Here is a 22,935-nt window from a genome sequence, read left to right on the forward strand (position 1 = left end):
AACCTTGAAGTTAGTTTGTGCTTTGGTATTCATTGCTGTTAAGCTTACTGAAATAACAAGTATAGAATGAGGTACCATCTTTCAATTGGAATTCATGTTAGAGATTGTTTCGTTTATGCCTAAAATCCAAACGATGCAATACTGTTTGTTTAGAAGCTAAGGGAGAGTATTAATTTTTGGGTAACAAGGTGATAATGAATAAGTCATCATAGGATAATACCCTTCATTACAAATTTGTTTTTGACATCAAAATGCATTTTGATCATGCTTAAGGATAATCAATTCTAGTTTAGCATTTCTGGAATATTTTGAAGCATTGCGGTTATGATTGTGATAAGAATAATTTGGATCAAAAAATTGGACTATAGCGTATGGCTCAATAACTCTAAGGGGTACATTGCTGCATCTGTTCTTTTGGGCTTCTGGCAAGCCTATTTTTCCTTTCGCGTGTATGGGCGTCTGATTCTATGATTTGGGCCTCTTTGTGGATTTTGGACCATAAGTCCACTTGAGTTGAAATTGCCAGCTTCATCAGTTGGGCCAATGCAAGTGGCCTCAAGAATTTAAGTTGGGATAGCCCTATCACGCTGTTGGGCTCGCGCTGGGCCCAAACGAGGTAGCTTTTGCTCTTTAAAACATTAGTTCGCTTAAGAGATGAATTGAACCCCACTTGCTTTAAAATTAACATAAGCCATATAGGGAATTTCTAATTAGTTTAGAGACCTTTCAAGTAGAATAAATTGGGGCGCAACAAGCCCGACAAAATTACAAATGCATGGCCCTCGTTTAATTAATCTTGTTTATCCTTAGACCTCGAGGCGTGCCATTTAGCGAATTTTCCATGGCCCTCGCAAAGTTGCAAATGCGTAGCTTGCTTTAGGCGTGCTAGTTAATAATTTATCTTCCTAAACTCGGGTGCGCATTTATGTGACTCAAATCCAAATTTCAGCAATGTTATATAAAATGTGTTGCGGACTGCCGGTGCATTTATGTGACGTGGTTCAAGACATATTTTAAATGACGTTGCAATTTTCCTTAAAAATAAATCAAAGTGGTTTTAAAGTTAAAATTGAACTATAGGCTAAAACATATGTTAAAATCAGATAATAAGCCAATTATAACAGTTGAGCGACCGTGCTAGAACCACAGAACTCGGGAATGCCTAACACCTTCTCCCGGGTTAACATAATTCCTTTCCCGGATTTCTGGTGCGCGGATTGTTAAACAGAGTCAATCTTTTTCTCGATTCGGGATTTGAACCGGTGACTTGGGACACCATAGAAATATTCCAAGTGGCGATTCTGAATTTAATAAATAAATAATTCTGTTTCGATTGTCACTTTAAATTGGAAAAAACTCCTTATATACCCCTTTCCGAGGGTGTAGTGAAAAAGGAGGTGTGACAGTGTGGATAGGTATTCCTTGATTTTTGTCAAAAACTCTCTGACAATCCTCGGTCCAGCTTGTTTCGGCATCTTTCCTCAACATCTTGAAGATGGGTTCACATATAACTATGGACTATGCCATGAAGCGACTGATATAGTTGAGCCATCCTAGAAAGCTCATAACGTCCTTTTTGCTCCTAGGCGATGGTAAATCCTGAATAACCTTAATTTTAGATAGGTCCAGCTCGATCCCTCGACGACTAACAATGAATCCCAGTAACTTTCCTACGGGAACCCCGAATGCACACTTTGTGGGGTTCAGTTTTAAGTTGTATCTCCTTAACCTGTCAAAGAACTTTCTCAAGTCTGCTATGTGATTTGCAGCTCTCTTGGATTTAATAATGACGTCGTCCACATACACCTCTATTTCTTTGTGTATCATATCACGGAAGATGTTTGTCATGGCTCTAATGTAAGTAGCCCCAGCATTCTTTAGACCGAATGGCATCATCTTGTAGCAGTATACCCCCAATGGTGTAATAAAAACTATTTTCTTTGCGTCTTCTTCATCCATCCAGATCTGGTGATAACCCACGAAGCAATCTACAAAGGATTGGAGTTTATGCTTGGCGCAATTGTTGATCAATATGTGTATATTTGGCAGTGGAAAGTCATCCTTGGGACTCACTCTATTTAAGTCTCTATAGTCAATACATACTCTAACTTTCCCATCTTTCTTCGGAACTGGTACAATATTGGCTAACCAGGTTGGGTACTTAAACACTCTGAGGACTTTGGCTTTGATCTGCTTAGTAACTTCCTCCTTGATTTTCAGGCTCATATCTGGTTTGAATTTCCTGAGTTTCTGCTTCACTGGCGGACACATGGGATTGGTAGACAATTTGTGAGCCACTATGGACGTGCTCAAATCGGTCATGTCATCATATGACCATGCAAAGATATCCTCATACTCCTTCAAGAAACGAATGTACTCCTCTTTCTCTGTCGGTGGTAAGTGAATGCTGATGCGAGTCTCCTTGACGGTTTCGACGTCTCCCAAATTTACTTATTTGGTTTCGTCTAGGTTGGACTTAGGCTTATTCTCAAAGTTCTCAACCTCCCTGACAACCTCCTCATGTATTACATCTTTTTCATCTGAGTCACTATCCTTATATTGCGTTGCCTCATTACATGAGTTACCGGTTCATCAGGAAAAGTAATAATAACGCCAGGGACTCGGCGGGCCCGGGATGGTATAGAAGTCTAGTTCCTAAGAATAACTCCTTTTTCCACAGTCTAAATAGTGAGGCCTTTTTCCTCCTCCTCCTCAATTATTGCACTGCAATCCATGTCTTCGTCCTCCAAGAACAGATTCCTTAGCCCAGCTAATGCTTCTTCTTCTACAGTTCCCCATATTGTATTAGCTTGGTGAAAAGTCTAACCCAGATGTGGCACTAGTTACTCGAGATGGTAATAAGGTCCATGCCATGGAGGAGACCAATCATCATACTCTTTCCATGTATACTGGTATCCGAGCCCAAAGGTAGTACCATGACGTTTCCGCTGTATTGGTTTGGTGATGCCTTGGAGATTCTTCCCAAGCCTTTTCCGGGTTCGTACCTAGACCATGCTAATATACTTTCTATTTTGTTACTCCACCATATGTCTTTCTCAATTGCATTGACACGATCGATGTGATGATAGGTTTCCCCTCCTAGCCTTCTTTTGTTTCCGATAACCGGGATGGTTTGACTAGTGTAAATGGGGTTACTCCCATTCTCATGAATGATCACTTCTTGATGGTTCCATTCGAACTTCACGGCCTGGTGTAGTGTGGAAGCCACAGCCCAGCGGTATGTATCCATGGTCGGCCCAATAGAAGAATATATGAAGCTAATATGTCAAGCACCTGGAATTCAACGTCGAACCAAGTTGGCTCCATCTACAAACAAAGATTAATATCCCCAATCATGGCCCTTTGAGACCCATCAAAGGCTTTTACATTCATGCTTCTTGCCCGTATTTCATGAAAACCTTTGCTCAATCTTTTCAGAGTATCCAACGGACAAATGTTGAGGCTTGAACCTCCATCGATCAGAACTATGGCTATGAATTTGTCTTCAAATTGTACCGTGATATGCAATGCTTGGTTATGATTCAACCCTTCAGGTGGTAGTTCATCCTCGTGGTAGATTATGTTATGACTTTCCAGCACCTGCCTTACCATATTGGCCATCTCTCCGCAGGTGATATTGTTGGGTACGTAAGCTTCACTTAACACCTTCATCAAAGCATTCTTATGCGCCTTTGAATTTTGCAGCAGCGACAGATGGAGATCTGGGTGGGGGTTTTGTTCAAATGATCAACGACGGAATATTCCCTCGCCTGTACTTTCCTCCAAAGGTCATCTAGCCCTATTTCAATGATAGGCTTCTTGATAGTGGCATCCTTACTTGATCCTCCCAAGTGTTCAGGTGTATAGACCCATCCAATTCTGGTCATTCCTTGTGCAGCATCATACTCTTCCATCTTTGCCTTTCCTTTTCGCGTAGCTTCGGAAACGTAATCCTAGGGTATTGCTTTTGAATCGAAAGGAGGTGTTGTTGATACCTTCATTGTAAGGTGTGACCACTTCTACTTCAAATGGAACAGGGGTGGCTGCATGTGGAGCTACCTTTACCTCAAATGGGACTGATGCAGCTACCTCAACCTCAATTGGCGACTGCTTCTGTACGACAATAGGAGTAAGTGTGATTGTAGTTTTAAAATCATCAACTTCTCGAATAAGCCCTATTGACCCTTCAGGATCCCATTCTTCATCTATCTCTATCACATGTATTCCACCGCCCCTATGATCTGGGAGAGGATTGTTGCAGACGTTGGGTGCAACTTCTTTTGCTTGTATGACCTTGTTGCCAATCATTGTCTGGATTTTACCTTTCAATGTTCGACACTCGTCAATGGTGTTCCCCTTCATACCGGAAAGGTATGCACAGGTTTTGTTTGGGTTGAGTCATTGGGACGGGTTCTCCACTGCCACAAAGGGAATAAGAGTGATGTAACCAGCGGCCTTCAACCTTTCATACAACTGGTCAATGGGTTCAGCAATAGTGGTGTATTGTCTAGGTGGTTTGCGATCGAAATTAGGTCGTGGTCTTGGATAATTTTGGTGAGTTATAGGTGACTGGAAATGAGATGGTTGGGAATTATAGGTGTGATAGACAGTGGCCTATTGGGAATATCTGGAGATGAGGGTTGATATGTAGGTTGGGGGCTTGGTATGTGGGTAGAGGTGTTTGGTATGTGGGTGGATGTGTTTGATATGTGGGTGGAGGTGTTTGATATGTGAGTGGAGATTTTGGGCCCTGAGCCACCATTACTGCCCCAACATCTTTCTTTTTCGATATGCCGCCTGATTGTAGTGCCTTGTTTGTGGCATGTAGTGCCTCAAAGTTTGTTACTATCCCGCTTTTGATGCCTTCTTCGATCCTTTTACCAAGTTTGATGATATCAGAGAATTTATGGTTTTTATTAACCATCAACCTCTCATAATATTGCGGATCCTGCACTTTGACAAAGAATTTATTCATTTTCTCTTCACCTAATGCTGGCCTGACCTTGGCTACTTTCGACCTCAATCGAGTAGCATACTCACAGAAAGTCTCGGTGGGCTTCTTCTTGAGGTTCTGAATGTAGAAAACATCCGGTGCATTTTCTGTGTTGAACCTGAATCGATCCATGAAATCAAATGCCATATTTACCTAGTTGGACCATTTCTTAGGATCCTGGCTGATGTACCAGGACAAAGCATCTCCCGTAAGACTCCTCATGAAAAGCTTCATCCGGATCTTTTCATCCTTTCTGACCCGTCGAGTTTGTCATAATAGGTCCTTAGATGAATCCTTGGATCATCTGTGCCATCAAACATCTCAAACTTGGGAGGTTTGTAACCTTCTGGCAGTTCTACATCCGGCTGTATGCATAGGTCCTCATAATTCAAACCTTCTATCCCCTTGCCTCCTTCAACACCCTAAACCCGACTTGTCAATTACTTGAGTTCCTCAGCCATGTTTTTGATGAGCAGGTCCTTCTCAACAGATTCTGGTGTATAGGAGATTGGTTGAGTAGAGTGAGGTATAGTTTCCACATATATAGGGTTGTTTCGGTGAGTGCCAGGAACCTGGGTGTAGTGGTGGTCATTGGTTGAGTTTTGAGGATTGGGAATGGGTTGTGTGTGTTCTGGAGTGTGACAAGTAGCGGTTGGTGGGTACTGGATTGGTTGATGATAGTGTTGTGGTGGGGTTGGTATCAGTAAGGGATTGAGGTTTTGGGGTGGAGTTGCATATTGATGCGGTGCAGGAGGGTTTTATGGATGCTGGTTTAGTGTATTTTGGGGAAGTGCTGGGTTTTTAGTGTTTTGTTGGTTAATATCGAGGACATTCGGGGTGAGGGATAGGTTTGCTAAGTTATGGACCTTCTCAAGTTCTTCATGTAGCTCTACTATCTTTTGTTCCAACTGCAGAACCAAATCATTTGGTGTCGGAGTATTCTGACCGTCTGAAGTTTCCACATTCTCAGCATTTTCCTTTCGAATACCACTTAAGTCGTCCATTTTAGCCTTCTCCTTGCTTCTCGTATTTCTTGGAGGAGAAGGAGGTAGAGGGCCTCTAGATCTGGTGTGATATGCTGATGATGCTAGTATGTGCGAACCAACCTTAGGGGATAGGAATAAAGAATAAAGAAAAACAAAAGGTAAATAAGTCAGTAAGGGTTCTGAAATGTTTGCAGTTTTAAACACATATTGCGGGAATGTAAATTCGCGTCCTAATTTGGGAGCCTTGTTGTACCCGAGGTAGGCCTAGAGACAAATAGATTTGGAGAAATTCAGTATCAATAATTGCCTTATTCAATTAATGTAAAAATAAACAAACCAAAACGAATATACTTGGTCCCAGAAGGACCCTATTACATTTAAAGGAAAGGCAAGTAAATTTAATATACTTGGTCCCAGAAGGACCCTCTCCAGACCGGATGCTGTTGTTGATCAACTCTCCCAGCTCGCGCAGGTTCAGCAGTAAGAATGCCCTTGCCAAATGCCCTCATTCGTTTCCCTCAACGTTTTGGCAGTCGCTGACTCTCTTTCTTATCTTCCCTTCTAATTCCATTAAACTGTACTCGATGGTATCTATGATATCCATAAGGGGTAAAAGTATGAATGGCCCGCATGATATCGGTCCGGCTCGATGGTATCATTCTCCACAATAATCTTCAAAGTCCACATATGTTGTGCTTCATTCTTATATGGGATGGCATCACCCTGGAAATTAGCTATGAAGTGGCTCATTTTAGCGACCCGTGGTATGACTTGTCTCTTGCCTGCTTGTCTCATAACCCTGAGAGGAGCATAAGGGCATATCCCCTTAACCGAATCAACACCAAATGTGGGACGTCTCTAGATCTGATGATGAATTCGTCGGTAGGGAACCACTCGAACATTCACTAAACCTGGTCCTCAGTTAGCTTGTTGAAGAACTGCACCCATCCTATAGCATCCTTAGGTTGAGCAAACATGTCGGGAATGTAAGTCATTCTCTTAGGGTGATGGAAGGCTATGTGGTCATTCCACGGCCTTCGTGGAAACTCTTGGTGGTATTGACCCCTTTGGAGATGTTCTAACAACCAAACTTAACAGCAAATTGCAACCTTCAATTAATCTGGACCCATTCTGACAGCGTTCCAAGGCCTGGTACATATCTGCAATGATCATAGGGACAACAATATATGTCTACCCCTCAGTCCTATTTATCAAAGTATGGATTCTATCCCCTTGGATCAGGAATACCAACATGCCCAAGAAGCACATAATGAATACGAAGACCCTACGATGAACCCAACCCAAGGAGGTGATTGAGAACTCATCATTAAAAATACGGTAAGAACTACTGTGACCGTATCTTTCATAGAGGAAATCAATAGGTACGTAGGAGTTCTTCAGGTACTCCAAACCATCATTTTTCTTCAGCCCCATCATCTTAAGGAACCCTCTAGCGGTGCGATTTTTAGGTGCTAACAGACCAGGGCTATCCCAAGGCAACCTAGAAAATCCTCCTATTTCTTCTAGGAGTGGAGTCATTTCTATATCCCCACAGCGGAACATAGCCCTTTACTTATCCCAAAATAGAGTGGCAGCCTCAATCAACATTTTGTTTGGTTGAAGATCCAACAGTGATGGCAAACTCCCTAAGAATCTTTTCACATGATTTTGATCACTTGAGGGAAGATCTCTCCACCAATCTAGAAAAGGTGGAGGTATGCTACCAACCATACCGAATATGGGGACTTCGTGCCTCATTTCTGCAAAATAAAAGATTAGCACATTGGCACTTATTTCTCCAAAATTAATGCACACAATCGTGGTTGCGTTCGTTGGGATTATGGAAAACCCGATGGACTTTTGGATGAGGCTTGTCTTAAAGGGTTATTATGCGGACAACATATTAATCCGGCTATGTTTGACCATGATGCATGTACAATTAATCAGAGTAAGGTTGCTATAGAGGTCTAGACTGGGACCCTCAAGCGGACAACTTGAGGGGTAAAGGCACGAACCGTCGAATGTACTGCTGATCGACTAGTTTTACCGTAAATACGCCTTTCCAAATTTAAAAAGGTGATATATGGGAAGAGCGCAAACACTCATCAAGCATTGCTATAGTATTGACTACGTATGAGTGGAATATGATGTTGAGCATGATTTATGCAACAATAAATAGCATATTCTCAAGTATTTGCACGTTAAAAAAATGATAAATGCATATTTAAATAAGGAAAAATACATATTTTACCCATCGACCTTGCATCCAAATCCGTGTTACACCTCTCCATGATGGGCAACTTTTTACACACCCAATCTTTGTCTAGTGTGTCTAAGACACACCACTTTTTTTCCACCAGATTTTCAAAGCATGTGTATTCTCACGCGCCACTAAAGTCGTGACATGTGTCACTAACTAATAATAAAAAGATAGCACATAAAATTACAATTATATCCATATCTTCTTCATCCTGTCCACCATAGCTGCCATCACCATGCTTTCAGTTTCTTGCTCTTTTGATTTCCACAACTAAAGTAGAAAGAGGAATGTGCATTTTTAGAGAAGAAGATTAAGAAGTTTACAATTTAATGATTTGTAAATTTACCCAATAACAAATTTAAAAAATATTCCTATTCGCAAAAGCTTGAGGTAAGCTTTAATGGCTGGAAATATTTTCGAACAATCCACCCTTTCGAAAAATTTAACTTAGCCATGACTAAGCTCAAGCTAAGCTTTTATAAAAAAGAAAAAAAATTTGTACATACACTTGAGCCAAGCTTTAATGGTTGGTGAATCTATAAAGAGTTTAATTGTTGAATTCTAATTATAATTTCTTAACAAACAAAATCTATAAAACTAAAGACTAATGATCAACAAGAAGATATATGAAAAATCTTAGTGGATCTATTTGAGAAGAGAAGATCGGGTGAAAAGAAGTGGGTCTAATTAAGTGTCAAGAAGTAGCCATGGTAGGTTTGGTGATTTTTAATCAAGGAAGAAGATGAACCTATTTAAAATTTTAAAATAACTAAAAAATTGACATCTGGTAAAAAAGTTCTCCTGTTCACGCACTTCATTTGATGGTAAAGATACGCACTGACCACATGGGTAAAGTGGTGTGTCTTAGAGACACTCTATAAATGTTGGGTGTGTAAAAGGTTTCCCGTGGAGGATAGGTGTGTAACAGGGATTTGAGAGCAAGGTCAATGAGTAAACTATGTATTTTACCTTTAAATAATTGAAAGACAACTACGGAAGAAGAAAAAAAAGAGACAAGTCAGTTTCAGGAAATAAAGGAAATCATAAATGCTTGAAAATAAGCAGTTAAATCCAAATAAAGGGGAAGGGTGCACGAGATAACGCATGCTTAAGACTAATTCACAAAAATAAGTTCGTTATGGTAAGAGACTAATAATATCCCCAGTAGAGTTGCCATGCTGTCGCGCCCCTTTTTCCTTTGCGGCATCCGGGGTTTGACATTCATGAGGGAACAATTTGTTTCCTTTTGGGAATTGGGTATTTGAAGAGTCGCCACCTAACGGATTAAGGTGCGTTAGGGCACCTAGGGTGGTTAACTCATGTAACCAGTTTGCATTACCAGGAATTAGGGTAAGGGCTCGAAATAACCTTGAGGGGAAGGTGTTAGGCACCTCTCGCGGTCCATAACGGTGGGTCCCGACAGAACTTAAACTATGTGAATTAGTCATTCAACAAGTAAGCGGTCTCAGCACATATTTGCAAATAAGGGAAGTTTATATGGTCCAAGTGAACATATGTAAGTAAAAGAAGTTTAGACAGTTTAAACACATATATGTAAATAAAAGAAACTTAGGCAGTTTAAATATATATGTGAATTGGGAAAGGTAAGTCCTAAGTTGATTAGCCTATAGGATCAATATGTGCAATGCCTGGTAATCCTCCTCAACTAGAGGGGCTACACGTGATATTAGCGCGCATGTCATCATATCCTTTTACTACCCATTACCCTCCCCTTAATGGTTATATAAGCGAATTTGATTAGCGAACTCTAAGCGTGTTGTTACCTGTATAATGCGAGTAAGCATAGCAATCCTAAAGCATGGTATCTGATGCATCACACAAACCTGGAACATGATTTCTACAGCAACTCAACATAATGTAAAACCTAAAACATGGTTTCTACCCAGTTTACCCCACAAAAACATATAGCTACCCTCATTTTTTTTACTAGCTACACCAATATCTGTTTACAAAGGATTATTACAAACCAGGATGGAGTATATTACATAAATGAAATGTAAACTGATACTAGAGAGATCCTGGAGCAGGCCCAAAGTAAACCTGGGAACACCCGGCCTTCAGTGTAGTCACAAGTGCCAAGAATATCATAGCCAATAAGTGTCCAAGTGTGACAGAGTTCCCTAAGGACCTCAAAGATCCCCGGCAGTGCTCACACCAAGACCTTTCTCAAATAGGGACTGGTTATGTGCAGTGTGGAAGAGCCATTCCTAGTATGCCAGAGTTTAGAGAGATCTCAAGGATCCCTAAGCAGTGCACATACCAGAGTCTAAGAGTAAGTGAGAGTGCTTGTCAGAGTTTTGAGAGGCTTAGTGAAAAACAGTATGGAGATGACTTTTAACAGTGAAAAAGAAGTTTTTTTGAAATATACTAGTTTTTAAGGAGATGCTAAGAGTGAAAACCAGTATTAGAAGAATACTAAGAACAATTTTTGAAATCAGTTCTGAAGAGAGCAGATTCAGTAAATAGCCAATCAATGACAGAATACTCAGATTCACAGGCACTTAGCAAGCAGGTTTGCACACAGGGGTGACAGGGATTGGAAATATATAGGAATCACATTGAGGGTACATGAACAGGGTACATGGGAACAACAAATGAATGGAACACTTAGGAGCTTCATAGCCTTAACAAATTAACCAGGATAATAGGCAATTAATACATGAAGCAAGGATGTAGTGGACAGAATCAGACACACAAGTAGGGTCAATCACATGCATTAAGTAACCAATATGATCACATAGTTAAGGGATGAAACAGAAATCAGTAAACAGGCTGGTCAAGTATCATATAACCAGGTGAAGTGTAGACATACTAGTTATACATTGAACATGACAGAATTTAGACATGCTAAGCAAAGAAGTAAACGGGGAGACAAGTTGAATTCATAGTCAATGAACTAGTGTAGTAATGAATTCCATAGAGTTTGGGTTTCAAAATTCAACTTGAGATATACCAGTTGAAGAAAAGAGTGCAGAATATAAAGAAGGTGTAGTTCCAATATCTAGCCTTGGCTTTTAGCCGACTAGATCAAGTGTTATCACAAGTAGCAGAGAAAGAAAGAGAGTTTGAGTGTGAGTGTGTGTTCTTTGAACTTATGTTCGTGTCTTAAGAAGTTAAATAAGAGAGTTTATATAGTAGTTCAAGAGTAGAGCAAATAAGGTAAAGGAATCAATAGTCAGCAATTAAGGGATCTCAGAATCAATCACACAAAGAGGTTCAGCACAGTCTTCCCCTTAATTAAGGGCAATTATCCAACTGTAATGACATGAACTAATTAAGGCAAGAGGTTAAAATTAGACTAAATAAATGAGTAAAGAATCAGTGGTCTAATTAAGGAAAGGAGTTCAAATCAAACCAAGTAAAGAACTTCAGAATAAAATAATCAGGGGTTTAATTAAGGAAAGAATCATGTAAGGAATCAGTAAATATACAGCAACCAAATAAGGCAAGAACAACTAATTAAGGTCGTAATCATAGAAACATGCAAGACTTAGGAGTACAGATTCTTAACAGAGCAAATCAATCAACCAGATTAACAACAATTCTGGAAAGAATATGTCGGTTCCCATAAATAAAGTAGACTAAGTAAAACTTTATAAACACAGAGAAGTTAACCGAAAAATTGATTCAAAAACCCTAATAGAGATTAATTACGGAAAAAATCACAGAGCAATGCATTTGACACAGGAAAATCGTGTAGGTCAAAGATATAGAGTGAATCAATACAACTGGTAACATTGAAAAACTCAGAATCAAAGCAAAAAATCAGAAAATCAGAGTTTCACATAAATTGACTAGGGTTTGAGCAACTTTTGCGTAAATCAATCAATAACACTAAAGGATAATCGATTAAACATTTAAAAAATAGAAAGACCATGAGAAAATGATTTATAATGAACCCTAGTTTAGGGAAAAGTCGGAAAATCAGTTGAAACCAGAAAATTTCAAGGAAATCAAGGAAGAGTTGCTCGATTCGTCTCAGATCTATACATACCTGAGAAGATCGGAGATATTAAATTAGGGGGTTTTTTAGAAAGCATATCAGAGACGAGAACATAGGCCTAGAAAATCATGGATTCATAGCAAAATAAGAAAGGTTTCTTATTCATGGTCGAGCAAACGGCCTGAAAGAGGCGAAGAAATCAAAGGTGCACTAGACCGCCTAGGTCCCTTGAGATCTTCTAAAGGATCTAGGAAACTGATGAACCATAGCAAGTAGGAGGCCAATATAGGCTTGAGACGATGAAGAAACATCATCGAATGGTGGTGTGAGCCGGTGACGGTGCCTGAGGATTAGGGTTCAGATAGAGAGCGTTTGAGAGAGAAGGGAACGAAGGGCAGCGGAGCATAGTGGAAAAATAAATTAGGTTAGAGGGGGTCATTTGGAATTAAAATGGTAAGAACAAATACGGGCCGTAGATCTCAGAGATCAACGACCAGGATTAGGAGGCCTAGGTCGGGTTTTATTTAGTTTGGGTCTGGGGTGAATTGGGTTATGGACCTGGGCTGGTATTTAGGTCCGAAAAATAAGAGACATTAAAAGGCTATTTATTAAATACCCAAATAATTGAATAAAAATTATTTTATAAAATAATTAATAATAAGAAAAAATATTTTTCATGCATAGAAGTGCTTCAAGATAATTATTCAATATTTTAAAAATATAATGGACCAATTTCTGGTAAAATCATGCAGTGATGTGTACGTGGGCTATAATTGCAAAATCAATGCAATTGTAACCCAGAGGTCAAAATCTGGCCATTTGTGAAATAATTGGAACTTAATATGTCTATAAATAGCAAAATTAAATCAATGAAATATTACAGAGCCATTTGTGAAATAATTTTATAATTATTTATATAAATAAAATACTAGAATAAATTAATTTAAAAATATAAAAACTTTGAAAAATGTCCATTGGTGCTAATGCATAGTTTGAAGGTATATATGCATTTTAGAAATATTATAGGGAAAATTTGGGTATCAACACCTGCTGAATAAGGAGTAATTGCTAACGAGGACCAAAGTTACCTGCCGATGAACCACCTGCATCCATTGAAGATGCAACGCTCCTGACAAAAAAGGACGTTAGTACATATGGAATAGTACTAGTATATAAAGTCAAATGTCCTCTTTCAAAATAGGATGCCTATATAAGAAAGGAAAAGCCATAGAAATAGCAAAGCACAATCAACAATATCCAAATGCCCAGTTCAAACATAATAATTTTTAAAATACTAAAATAATATATATTTTTGGTTAGGAGATCCTTAGCACCGATATACCATCGTGTTTTTAGCATGGAGTCCGATCACGCCCGATCGGCCATATCCCCACAAACAATGTAGTTTGACATGTGATACGAAAAAGGTGTTACCAAGAGTAGTACCACCATGTGCGCAACATGGCGTCCGATCTCTACCCGATCAGCTAGGCAGCCTTTCCATATGCCGTGTGGGTTGACTTTTTAATTCACAGCTATTATCAGTTTCATCCCACTTAAGGGGAATAATATCAACGCATCAACCTCATCCCAAATAAGGGGAACAATTACAATCCATTCCTACACCAGCACGCGTAGTTTTAGGTGTGGCTTGTTACAACCCACCCTTACTCGGTGACTAACAATATTCCCAAAAATATTTTTATTGATTTGATACAAAGGTAACATAATACAAATGTATTCACCTCATAATCTTTCACATTGTATAATTCTTCATTAGAATTTTAAACCACTTACAACAACAATATTTCCTTGGTTCTTTGGGCCATTCACAAAATTCTTTATTCATGGAATGGTGGCCGTATTTCATATTCCACACTTTCCTATCTTTCCTTTCATGGATCTTCATCATAAATATCAACATATATAATATTCTGAAAATCACAACTTTAAGTTCATTAGAAATGAAGTCTTCAAACGCATTAGATTTCTTTCCAAGAAATGGAGTAAAATGATTGGCAATCAAAGCGCAAGTTAAAATCATAAAACAACACAACATTTATTCTTGAAATACTTTTCCCCAAGAAATTCAACTCATAAACACGTAAGAGCTCAAAACACATTAGAAATACTTACAAAGTATATCATTAGTTAAAATGGCCACATTTGGGCATGACTTGAGTACATAAACTTTTAGGCAAATTCTATTTTCGAAGTCATTTTAAAACAGTTGAATCAAGGCATTTTTGCTAACCTTTCTCATATCATCTAATTTCATTGGCAGCACTAGCCATAAGTATAACTTTTATTCTTGGCATGTTGGCAATAGTCTATATCCCCAATTCACTTATTTCATTTTCATACATCTTTATAGATTATTGATGACAGAACATTTCCAATCAAGACTTTAGGTACACATATGAGCAATTAAGAGTCTTAAGCATATCGAATTTTCTCACACAATTTGGCATACTAGCTTTAATTTGAAATACGACTCAAGCCATAACATTTTGATACGCAACCCATACCTTGAAGATATATCTTTCGACATAAGGCTCTTTCGGAATATCAAGTTTATAAGGGATAACTAGGAACATAGGAATTAGGAACTTGATCCAACCATACTTGAAACTTACGGAAACATTATGGAATTCGATTCTAAGAGAGAAATTTTAGCCAACATACCTTGCTTGAGCTTTTCATAGATTACTACAACGTTCCAAAATTCCTAGTAACCTCAATCTTTTTAGAAACATAACACAACTTAACCATAATTAGAGAGATATTCATGGGTTCACGTCATTTAAGCATTTCATCAAACACTAGGTGTGCAAATTTGACTACAAGGTTCTTCTACAAGATTTACTTCACTCCACAACCAATCTTTAATTATTTGAACTCAACAATCTTCCCACAAACCTTATTGGTACATACATGTATACATAATACTCTCACACCTAAGAATCATACTACCAATCACCCATCTTTTACCCAAACTTGAAATTGAAGACTAGGGTTAGAACCTTACCTCTTGGGTGAAGATCTTGTGAGATTTCCTTGATGGATTTCAAACCTTGGACAAGATCTTGATGAAAAAAGTACTTGAGCTTCTTCCTCTCTCTAGAACACTCTCAGTTCTCTCTAAAAATATTAGATTTTTTCTCCAAAATGAGCTTCAAGGGCTATTTATTGAAGTTGGGTCGGGTTATAAAAATAAAAAAATGGACTCTCCGAACTCAAGTATGCGATTGCATAATGGACCGCAGAACAACTATGCGATACACAAAATGAATTGCAGAAATGATCTCCAAAATTTGAGATGTTTCTAATTGGGTCTGCGACAGGTGTGCGTTCCACAGACCAGTATGCGACCGTAGATTTGACCACAAAATCGCCCAACAAAATTCTTCCAACAAAATCTACAATGAAAGTGCGGATTGTAGAATAGGTTTGCGATCGCATAATGGACAGCAAAACTGCATTCAAAATTCAACCATTTTTTTGCTAAACTCTGCGATGTGTATGCGGCCTACATCATCAATCTGCAGTCGCGAATCTAATTGCATAATTGCATTCTTTTGCCAAAAAATTTCATCAACAATACAGTGTATTCTTCAACCCAAATAGCCTGTGCCGTAGTAAGGAAACTTACCGCGAAGAATTTCTACAACTTTCATACTCGTTAGTCTACATCGGCACCACAAAACCTTAAATTCCTTAGCAAAATTTTTCGGGGCCTTACACATTCCACCCTACATACTTTGTACATATCGTACTTATGTCCCTTCTAGGGTGCTGTATTTTATGCCGCACATGTACATATAGATCAGCACTTGCCACAACAGTAGGCCATCCACCAGTTGTTGGAGTCACTTCGCTTACTCCTAGAGTTACTTATCTTTTGGTATGTGTATAGTCAGCTAGTTTGGGTATGGCGGTGCCCTGTCAGGTCCAGTACTTGTTCAGTTCAGCACTCCTAGAGACCTGTATATATGCACATATGTAGTTAGTATATTTTCATATGTCAACTTCTGTTAGCCTTGTCCGCTTTCCAGATTGTACAGTTCTTATCAACTATCCTTATGCTTCTTCAATTTATCAGTTTATATTCATGATTCGTAGATTATCAACAGGTTTAGTGATGATTAACACTTAGTGTCAGTTATGCATCGCGGACCTAGGCTGGGTCGTAACAGAACAGTTCAGTCCTAGGGTATCTACATGCCAAGTCTTGTAGAGTCTTGCTCAGGAGTATGTTGCGCGCCATACTTATGAACAGGAGGCTACATGCATTATAGGATGGTTGTCCTTTATTCTTCTCTAGATCATGTGATAGAGCTCTGTTATAAGAATTCAGCCTTCTACTAAACGTTTTATATGTAGTGATGCCACCGAAGAGACTCATAGCTACCCAAAAGGGCAAAGCCATTGCTGGACAGGGTACTAGCAGAGTACCCCCTAAGTTAGATGAGCATGAGCAATCCAAACATGAGGTTCGAGCTACATAGACTCCGTCTATTCAGGGAGAGGTTAAGGGTGCACTAGCTACTGCACCTCCGGCTCCTCAACATGACGACATGAGGGAGGCTGTCATATTGTTGACTAGCATTGTAGCTACCCAGGCCAGACAACATCATACAAGTCCTCAGGGTGACGATACGGGTTCTAGGATTCATGATTTCTTTAGATTAGATCCTCGTGCTTCCACGGGATATAGTACATCAGAGAATCCCCAAGAATTTCTAGACAGAGTAGCTAGAGCCTTTAGAGTTATGCATGCCACAGATAGAGAATCAGTTCAATTGGCAACATATAGATTACAAGATCTAGCATCATGTTGGTATACTACTTGGGAGATGTCTAGGGGAGCAAATGTTGCTCCAGCTACATGGCAGGAGTTCTCAGAGGAATTTCTTTGCCATTACTTACCTATAAATACAGGTAGAGCACGATTGGATCAGTTCCTGACAAAAGAGGCAGGGGGTATGAGTGTTGCAGAATACAACATTCGCTTTAATTCTTTGGCTAGGTTTGATCCTACAGTTGTATCATACATGTAGTATAGGGTACACAAGTATATAGCGGGACTTGGTCCTCACTTAGTAAATGAGTATATGACTATATCTATACAGTCGGGTGTGGAAATTTCACGTATTCAGACATTCGCCTTAGCACTCGAGGAAAGGAAACAGAAGCAAAGGGCTGACAGAGATAGAAGCTCAAGCAAGAGAGGTAGATTTTCAGGTTCATTTGGTGAGACATCTGGTGCTAGTAAACAACAGAGTGTCAGGAAGCTAGAAGATAGTACTCATTCATGATTTGAGGTGCTGAGATCTGATCGACCCTACAGTCTAGAGTTAGTCATGCATCACAGGCTTCAGGATCCCAACATCAAGGTGTTTCTAGTTAGGGTGGTTCACTATACCCTAGGTGTTCTCATTATGGTAGACGCCATTTGGGCCGATGCCAGTTGGGTGTAGATACATGTTATGTTTGTGGCAAATCAGGCTGGTTTATGATATATTGCCTGTCTAGAGGTGGTAGTGGTGCATCGCAGCTAGCGAGATCAATCACAGTTTCTTCATCACTAGTACGCCCGCAAATGCAAGTTCTCCAGACACCAGTGGGGCGTGGTAGATGCCGAGGTGGAGCTCCTACTACAGGTGGTCCCAGAACCGCACCTACGCTCTTGTTGGTCGTCAGGACCGGGAGGCTTCACTAGATATGGTTAGAAGTACTTTATCATTGAACACTCATAATATGTATGTGTTGATAGATCCTGGTTCTACACCATCATATGTTACTCCCTTTGTTGATACTAAGTTTGGGATAGAACCCAAAACCATTAAACCGTTTGAGGTAGCCACTCCAGTTGGTGATTCAGTAGTAGCTAGGCGTGTTTTTAGCGGTTGCACAGTTAGCAACCCTAGTACTACAACTGACTTGCTTGAGTTAGAAATAGTTAAATTTGATGTTATACTTGGTATGGATTGATTGTGTTCTTGCTATGCTAATGTTGACTGTAGAGTGAAGATGGTCCAGTTTAATTTTCTAGAAGGGTCAGCTATAGAATGGAAAGGTGTTTCTACATCACGAAAAGGTAGATTTATTTCCTAGCTTAAGGCGAAGAAGACGATCGCCAAAGAATGCTGATATCATATAGTTTATGTTCGAGACATAGAGAAGGGAACACCGACTCTTGAATCAGATCCAATAGTGAATGAGTTCCTGTCGTATTTCCAGATGAGATTCCACATCTTTCCCCAAAGCAGGAAATTGATTTTCCCATCGATATAGTGCCGAGTATGCAACCAATGTCTATTCCTCCTTATAGGATGGTACCAGCAGAATTAAAGTCACATAAGGAGAAGTTGAAAGATCTGTTAGATAAGGGTTTCATTAGACCCAACACTTCTCCTTAGGAAGCACTAGTCATATTTGTGAAAAAGAATGATGGATCCCTATGTACATGCATAGATTACAGACTTCTGAACAAGGTCACGATCAAGAACAAATATCCCATTCCCAAAACTGATGACTTGTTCGACCAACTTCAGGATGCCATCAAGTTAGAGTCAGAGAGTGTGACATACCTAAGACAACGTTCAGAACCAGGTATGGCCATTACAAGTTTCTAGTGATGTCATTTGGGTTGACTAATGCCCCAGCGGTGTTTATGGATCTTTTGAACAACGTGTTTAGGCCTTATCTAGACCTGTTTGTAATAGTATTTATTGATAATATTCTGGTAGAATTTGTATCCCAAATTCTCGAAGCGCGAATTCTAGTTGAAATCGGTAGTATTTCTTAGACATATAGTTTCATCAGAGGGCATCGAAATAGATGGTCAGAAGATAGAGGCAGTGAAGAATTAGCCAGACCTACAATGCCAACTGAGGTACGTGGTTTTCTGGGTTTGGCAAGGTATTACAGGAGGTTCGTAGAAGGGTTTTCTTCCCCTTGCAGTGCTACTGACTAGATTAAAATAGAAAGTAGCCAAATTTTACTGGTCTAATAAATATGAGCTGATTTTCCAAGAGTTGAAGAACATGTTGATTACAACTCTGGTTCTTACACTTCTAGAGGGATCCAAGGGTTATGTTATTTATTGTGATGCTTCTCGGATTGGCCTAGGCTGTGTGCTTGGTGTGCCCCATTTTCTCATAAAAGTAGGTTTCGACATGTGACAACTCTTTTAAATGGGTATTAAAAGAGAAGAGTCTCCACCTAACAATTTTAAGCTGCGTTAGGGAACTTATTTTCAAATAACTCTGAGTTAACTAGTCTGCGTCATCAAAGATCAGGTAAGGGTTCCAATTATCTCGAAGAGAAGGTTTTGGCACTCTTGAAGGTCCACAAATGTGATTCCCGACCGAATTTTAAACTATGTGAAATCCATGTGATTGAGAATTACTCTAAATGGTCAGTTCGTGAAGTGGCAAATTAATAAGAATAACGAAAATCCAAATAAATAGCCCCCGTGGATAGATTTCCAATAGAAAATTAAACCCAATAATTGTAGTGATGCACTTCGAACAACAACAACAAGAAAGAATCTGACTGTGAGAGGAATGAAAAGCAACAAACTTTGCCTCGACTCACAGCCGGCAAAGCAAGAATAGAAAAGCAACTCGTGTAACGAATCTTAATAAGAATGCTATAATGGTTGTGAATAAGTAATTCTCAGAAGTAATTCTTCCGTCCCCCCTTATAGGGTATAGATCTAGTGGTATTTATAGTAGTAAATTAGACTTAAGTCGTGTCACTACAATGTAAAAGAATCATCCAAATAAAGAAAGATTTATAATATAAAAACAAAAATTCTATCAACAAGGAATTCGAGGATCGGGGCGAGATTTGAGTATTGAAATAGGGAAGAAGAGTTGCTCGCGATTATTTTAAACAAAAAGGTCTAAAACACTTACCTATAACTAGTGGAATTTGAACCGAAAATCGTGAGAGAATTATATATAATTAAACTTCCAAAATTATAAGACAATCAGTAACAAATGAAACGCCTACCTCAAACCTGTCTACATTCAACTGATAAGTCTGAACCTATGAATGGGAAGAAGAATAGGTGAATCTTCAAGCGCGTTGGTAATTTTGACTAAAAATGGAGCTAATATATTGGCTCATAATTAAGGTAAATCAATTGCATTACGGATTTGATAAGGAAAATAAGTAAGGAAAATACAATAAGAAAGGACATGGAAAAGGAATGAGAATATAATAAATCAAATAAGGAAGAAATGAGATGAATTTGCCGGTACAGTTTTGAACGAAGGGGAATTGGAAAGGGTTGACTTGAGTTGGTGTAACGACCCGGCCGGTCGTTTCATGAGTTACCTCTCCGTTTTCCCTATTTCTGCTTCTTATTACCTTATTCAGCTGTATTATGTGTTATCGGGTTGGTTGGTTCGGGTCCAGAGTAGGTTTAGGCTTGAATTGGCGAAATTGAAATTTTGGCATTTTCCGGTTGATAGGTGAGAATTTGATATAAGGGTCAGAATGGAATTCCGAAAATTTTAGTAGGTCCGTTGTGTCACTTGTGACGTGTGTGCAAAATTTCAGGTCATTCGGACGAGGTTTCATAGACTTTTTTTATCGAAAGCAGAATTTGGAGGTTTTTGAAATTCTTAGGCTTGAATCCGATGTAAATTTGGTATTTTGATGTTCTTTTGAGAGTTCCGAAGGTTGGAACAAGTTTGAATGAGGTTATGAGATATGTTGGCATGTTTTTTTGAGGTCTCGAGGGCCTCGGGTGAGTTTCGGGTGGTTAAACGGACCAAAATGCATAGTTGAGAAGTCGCAGATTTTTGGCTTCAGCTGTTGCAGGTTTTCCTTCTTCGCGATCGCATAGAGCTTTGATAGGGGGCAGTTCAGGTCATTCTTCGCGATCACGTAACTTGAGTCGTGAACACGTGAGTTGAGCAAGTGATGAATCGCGAACGCATGGCTTTATTCGCGATCGCATAGGTGTAAGACCCTATGCATCTCGTTTGCATGGGTATATACGCGATTGCATAGAGTGAAATTTTGGGCCAGCGGAGTTTGTGCTTCTCGATTGCGATGGAATTCTCGCGATCACGATTAAGAAAAATTAATAGCTGGGCAGAAAGTTTAAAAAGGCCATTTTCGCGATTTTTGGCCTAAGTCCATTTTTGACTCGGTTTTAGAGCTTTTTGAGAGAGATTGAAGAGGAAATCAAAGAGAACTTCTTGGAGGTAAGAATTATGGACTTAATACTCGATCCTATTGTGATTTCTACCTAATTAAACATGAAATTTGGGGGATTTGAAGCCTAAAATTGGAGAGTTAGGGCTTGGAATTTGAGACCTTAATCTAGGGATTTGAGGGGCCATTTGTGGTCGGATTTTGGTGTTCTTGGTATGTATGAACTCATGGGAGGATAAGGATTCATTTGATGTGATTTTTATCGAATTTTGAGACGTGGTCCCGGGGGTCGGGTTGGACCAATTTCGGGATTTTTGGTATAATTTAATTATTTTCGCATAGGCTTTGTTCCTTTAGCATATTCTAATGTTATGATTCTGATTTTGGGTAGATTCGGCGCGAGTTGAGGACGAGGCAAGAGGCAAAGGCGTCGCGGAGTAGTATTTCATCAAGTTTGAGGTAAGTAACCATTGTAAATCTGGACTTGAGGGTATAAAACCCCGGTATTTCGTATTATTTTGATAAATGAGGTAACGCACATGCTAGGTAACGAGCGTGTGCGTGCACCGGTAGGGATTGTGACTTGGTCCGTCCCGTAGCAACTAAATTTGGAATCTTATGATATCCCACATTTTAGAGATTGATACTATATTATGGGCTATATGCCATGTTTGGGGCCTTGTGTCGACCTGTTGAGACCTTTAAGGGCATTTTTACAGTCTCCCACTCTATTGTTTGAAAGCATATCCTCAGTCATGTTTTACCTGTTATTGTTCAAACCTGGTTTTTATCACTCTACTTCTTAAAATATGAAAAATTGTTTGGGCTGAGTTTCTCTGATTTCCATTGTTATGCCCGAGTGGCTGTGAGGTTAATATATATATATATATATATATATATTACGGATCGGGATGCACACCACAATAATATTATATGTATATATTATGGATCGGGCTGCACGCCGCAACGATACTTATATGGATCGGGCTGCGCGCCACAACGATATGGCGCTTGAGCTGTAGGATCCCCTCCGGAGTCTGTACACCCTCAATGAGCGTAGTCGACTATAAACTATGGATCGGGCTACACGCCACATCAGTTATTATGATTATTACTATTATGAGATATTATTGAGCCTGAGTGCTGAGTGTGGATACTGTGTAATGAGCTGAGTCACGAGTGACTGAGAGGCTTGCCCGAGAGGCTATATTTATGAGTGATACCTTGCCCGAGGGGCCCATTTATGATATTTTTGTTGATTTCACTCTTCTTTTATAATGAGCATCTGTTGGAAACTGCTAAGTAAATGATTTCAAAGTATTTCAATTGAAACTAAAGTTTTATGAAGTAGCTGGCTTTTAAACTGTTGAGTTTGACTTGATATTCTGAAAAATACCCTTATATATATAATTTTTAATTGCTCGTCACTACACTCAGACCTTATTTACTTTAGTTACTTATTGAGTTGGCGTATTCACGTTACTCCCTGCACCTTGTGTGCAGATCCAGGTGCTCGAGCGGCAGTGTGAGGGTCCCCAGCATTATCAGAGCTTAC

General features: G+C 39.3%; 1 protein-coding gene across 1 annotated transcript; it reads left to right on the forward strand.

The window, feature by feature from the left end:
• The first annotated feature begins 16,780 nt into the window (after positions 1-16,780).
• Positions 16,781-18,197, forward strand: LOC138878429 (uncharacterized). The gene is made up of 3 exons (XM_070158108.1): positions 16,781-17,248; positions 17,336-17,507; positions 17,980-18,197. The coding sequence occupies exons 1-3, from the start codon at positions 16,781-16,783 to the stop codon at positions 18,195-18,197; spliced, it is 858 nt and encodes a 285-aa protein (XP_070014209.1).
• The last annotated feature ends 4,738 nt before the right edge of the window (positions 18,198-22,935 follow it).

Source organism: Nicotiana sylvestris, chromosome 9 (assembly GCF_000393655.2).
Source record: "Nicotiana sylvestris chromosome 9, ASM39365v2, whole genome shotgun sequence".
Classification (NCBI taxonomy): domain Eukaryota; kingdom Viridiplantae; phylum Streptophyta; class Magnoliopsida; order Solanales; family Solanaceae; genus Nicotiana; species Nicotiana sylvestris.